The sequence below is a fragment of the Diaphorina citri genome, unplaced genomic scaffold (genome assembly GCF_000475195.1).
Source record: "Diaphorina citri unplaced genomic scaffold, Diaci psyllid genome assembly version 1.1 scaffold4373, whole genome shotgun sequence".
Classification (NCBI taxonomy): domain Eukaryota; kingdom Metazoa; phylum Arthropoda; class Insecta; order Hemiptera; family Psyllidae; genus Diaphorina; species Diaphorina citri.
In genome coordinates this window covers 8,548-12,103 of record NW_007381772.1, presented here as the reverse complement: position 1 = coordinate 12,103, position 3,556 = coordinate 8,548, and the positions used below count along the sequence as shown (strand labels likewise).

The 3,556-nt window shown below is 34.1% G+C and overlaps 1 protein-coding gene across 1 annotated transcript; it reads left to right on the top strand.

The window, feature by feature from the left end:
- Positions 1-236: 236 nt before the first annotated feature.
- LOC103521004 lies at positions 237-1,980 on the top strand. Its single transcript, XM_008486109.3, has 3 exons — positions 237-468; positions 535-657; positions 1,033-1,980. The coding sequence occupies exons 1-3, from the start codon at positions 388-390 to the stop codon at positions 1,204-1,206; spliced, it is 378 nt and encodes a 125-aa protein (XP_008484331.1). The 5' UTR covers positions 237-387; the 3' UTR covers positions 1,207-1,980.
- The last annotated feature ends 1,576 nt before the right edge of the window (positions 1,981-3,556 follow it).

The following is a 3,556-nucleotide window of genomic DNA, read 5'->3' as shown; positions in this document are numbered from 1 at the left end:
CTATCTAATGCATTCTGATTAGCCCCGTCTAAAGCTGTAGAGAAAGGTCATTTATTTATTTATCTATTCATTTGAATTGCATATCTACATAATCTACCTATTGTTGTTGTTGAATACTAAAAAAAAAAAGATAGATAAAGAATGCCTGTTACTGATAACCCTCAATGTCAAAGTTGATAGATAACGTGATTTTTACTTTACTTAACCTAACAAAATATGGTGTAGTAGGTAGGTATAAGGAAGTAGCTATTGTCTTATTTCTTATCTTGAAAGAACTTGAGGAAAAAGCTCGTGTTGTTCAGTTGACTTTTGCTGTGTACGAAGTGTGGTGTTACCGTGTTACTTACTCAACATAAAGTGCCACTAAGTTCAATATTATTTGCCAAAATGGCATACTTGAAGTTGTCTCTTGTTCTCGTTATGTTTGTGTTCTGTGGGTCTGGTTTGAGTGGACCCATCGAAGGAGATCGAATGGTGAAACTTTTAGAACTGTCCGACTTAATGTAATAGAAAGTCGTGTGATGTTCACACCAGAAAGAGGAACTAAAACTGACTGATCCTGGAGTTCCGGAAGCTTTGCAGGCAGCTTATGCTGAACTTGGCAAAAATTCGGACGCTAGATACAGAAGACTGAAAGCGTTATCTGTCACTAGAGCGGTAGGATAGTTAATTTACTTATATATACCTAGTTCATTTTTTTTTCCTTCACTATTTATTGTTGGTTGAAAACCATACTAAGCCCTTTTTAATGGGTTTAACATCACAGTAGGTATAACTGCTAATGTTTTTATTGGCGGGCGTTTTCTCCTCCATTTGGAGACAAGCTTCCCGCCTACTTACATTAACCTCCCCTAGCGTGAGTGGGGCCGGGAAAAGCCAGGAGCATGCGATAACCCAGATGGTCACCCATCAGGGAACTAACCACGCGCAACGTTGCTTCATTGATCCAAGGAGGACTGGTACATTCAACGTGCTATGGCCACTAGCTGACACAGAAATAAACCTACATACTCGTAATAACTACTCTTTCAGGATTTGACTGGTGGTTCAGGGCAGGAGTATGATTTCAAGATGCTGGAAGACAGAGATTGTAGCAAAATCGATGGAAATTCACCAGATGCGTGTATCCAATGTAATGTCTTTATATCAGACAAACCTACTGAAACCCCGAGATACACCCATACCCATATGAATTGTGTTGTTTAGATGGGGATGAAAGCAACGTTTAGGTGAATTTAAATATTACGTCCTAGGCCCCAAAGGTACCTCTATACTAGTCTATACTCAGACTTTTGATTAAATTTATTTTCATTTACTTCAACGTATAGATATCTATTTTATCTCTTAAGTCATTAGATAGATACTAGTTACATTAGATAGGAGAAGAAGATGATAGATACTATTACCAATATTTATTTGTTCACAATAATTTACCAAATAAAGATTAAATTATTGCTAGTGGTTCAGTGACCTGATTACTGAACTCACTCTGGAAAACAGGGTCCCTAGGAGGCCCTCAAGTTTAAAACTTGTTTAATTTATAAATATAAAACAGGAAAAATACCTTTGTAGGACATAACAATAAAATAATACTTAATACGAATACATAATACATATAACAACAAGTACCGTGAAAACAAAGTGCAGATCAAATTGCATTTACGCACTTTTGCTGATAAGAATGATGACCCTCAATGTCAAAAGTTCACGATGGATACGGTCGATCTGTTTCTAATCTGAGGAAAAAAGTTCGTGTTGTTTTGATAGATAGTCAGTTGACTTTTGCTTTCCAGTGTTTTTCACATAAAATTACAGAGGTATTTTAGTAAAAGTTAAATTGGTGAATACTTAAAAAAAAAGTAAAAAAAATAGTCCTTCTTCATATCTACTATCAGAAGACTGAAAGTGTCACAATGTCCTATTTGAAATTGTCTCTTGTTATTGTGTTGCTGGTTTGTGGATATGGTTTGGGTAGACCTATGGTTCATCCATTTGAATATGGCAGCAAGGATTCATCTAAAAAGTAGGCTACGTTGCCAAACGTGTCAAAGGTTCAACGGTAGAATATCTTTAAAGGAGGAAGGTACATCGCACAGTGCTTCCTCCCACAATGATACTTTTTTTATGCCGATGGTATTCAGTATTCGTAATGATTTATGTATTCCTAAAAAAAGTAACGAAAAGATGATTTCTTACTAGAATTGAATAATAATAAATTGTTTATTATTATTTTATTTCATTTTTTGAACAAAGACTTTGTTTGGACTGCTCAAGGAAAGGGAAAGGGACTTTTCAGTCTCATTTTGGCAGTATATGTAGACAGGGTATATTCTAGTCTACATCTAGGTATTATCAACAGTGACAAAATTAAACAAAAATTACAGAATTAAAAAAAAAAAAAACAAAATTAAACAAAAGTTACAGAATTAAAAAAAAAAAAATACAAAATTAAACAAAAGTTACAGAATCTTGTAAGAGTTTGTCCAAAGTGGGGTATTCTTTCCTCCGGTAGAAATTATAAATGATTTGACAAATGGCAAGCCTATCAAAACTGCCAGGCTCTGTTATGGTTCTCTTCCTACCTCCTCTTTTTGGTGTTGAAAGGAAATTTGCATTCTTATCTTCGTCGGGAGAAGTACACACTAAGCTTTTCTTCTCCTTTTTTATACGATAGATCGTTCTTGCAGGCACTTTTGTTGCTTGATAAGTAAGATCTACAGATTCTCTTACTGTTGCACATTGGCTTTGAAAGTAATCTCGTACATTTTCTACAATTTCTCGCGACTGACTTTTTAAAGTCACTTTGTTAGCCGACATATTCTTCTTTAATGGTAAAATGTACGATGAAACACAATAAATGGAAAGAAATGAAAACACAGAAAACAAAAACACTTTTGTAATAAAAGAAAAAAAATATGTATAAATAGGTAAATAAATGTTTATGTTGATTGAAAATAAAACTATAGAAATAAAATAATTAATTACTAAAAAACTGAAATTAGAACAACACGATGTCTACTAAATCCAGATAGGTAATGATAATGATAATGAATGATCACAAACATACCAAATTGCATAATAAGTACCCGATGCGAGTACTAAAAATAGATACCATCTTTACCTGTTCTAGAATTCAACCTCTTGGACTTGACCCTCAAAAAAAAAAAAAAAAAGGTTACAGATCGAAGCTACCTCTGCTTTTTAAAAGAGAGAGTTTATAAAAATAGACCTTTACCTTAATTGCAACAATGCAAGGAATTCTCGCATTCTGATTGGTTCTTTCATTTTGGGTCGATGACTCCTTGCTGCCATATTCAAATGGATAACGTATAGTAACCCAGTATTTATTACAACTCTAATATCAAGTTATCATATTTAGTATTTGTTATAGGCTCCTTAACTCTCTGAGTGCACATAACCTTAACACTCAGACAAGTAATATTTATTAATGATAAGATTTGATAGGTATAATCAATCAAAACTCTATTAGTTGCACATTGTGATTCCGCATTCGACCAGCGGCTTTGCCATGAACTCGTTCTATTGATAGCGTAGC

Coding starts and splice junctions, on each gene's coding strand:
- LOC103521004 (XM_008486109.3), top strand. CDS start 388: ATGGCATACTTGAAGTTGTCTCTTGTTCTCGTTATGTTTGTGTTCTGT. Junction 469..534: donor GTGGACCCATCGAAGGAGAT/CGAATGGTGAAA, acceptor TGTTCACACCAG/AAAGAGGAACTAAAACTGAC. Junction 658..1,032: donor CGTTATCTGTCACTAGAGCG/GTAGGATAGTTA, acceptor CTACTCTTTCAG/GATTTGACTGGTGGTTCAGG.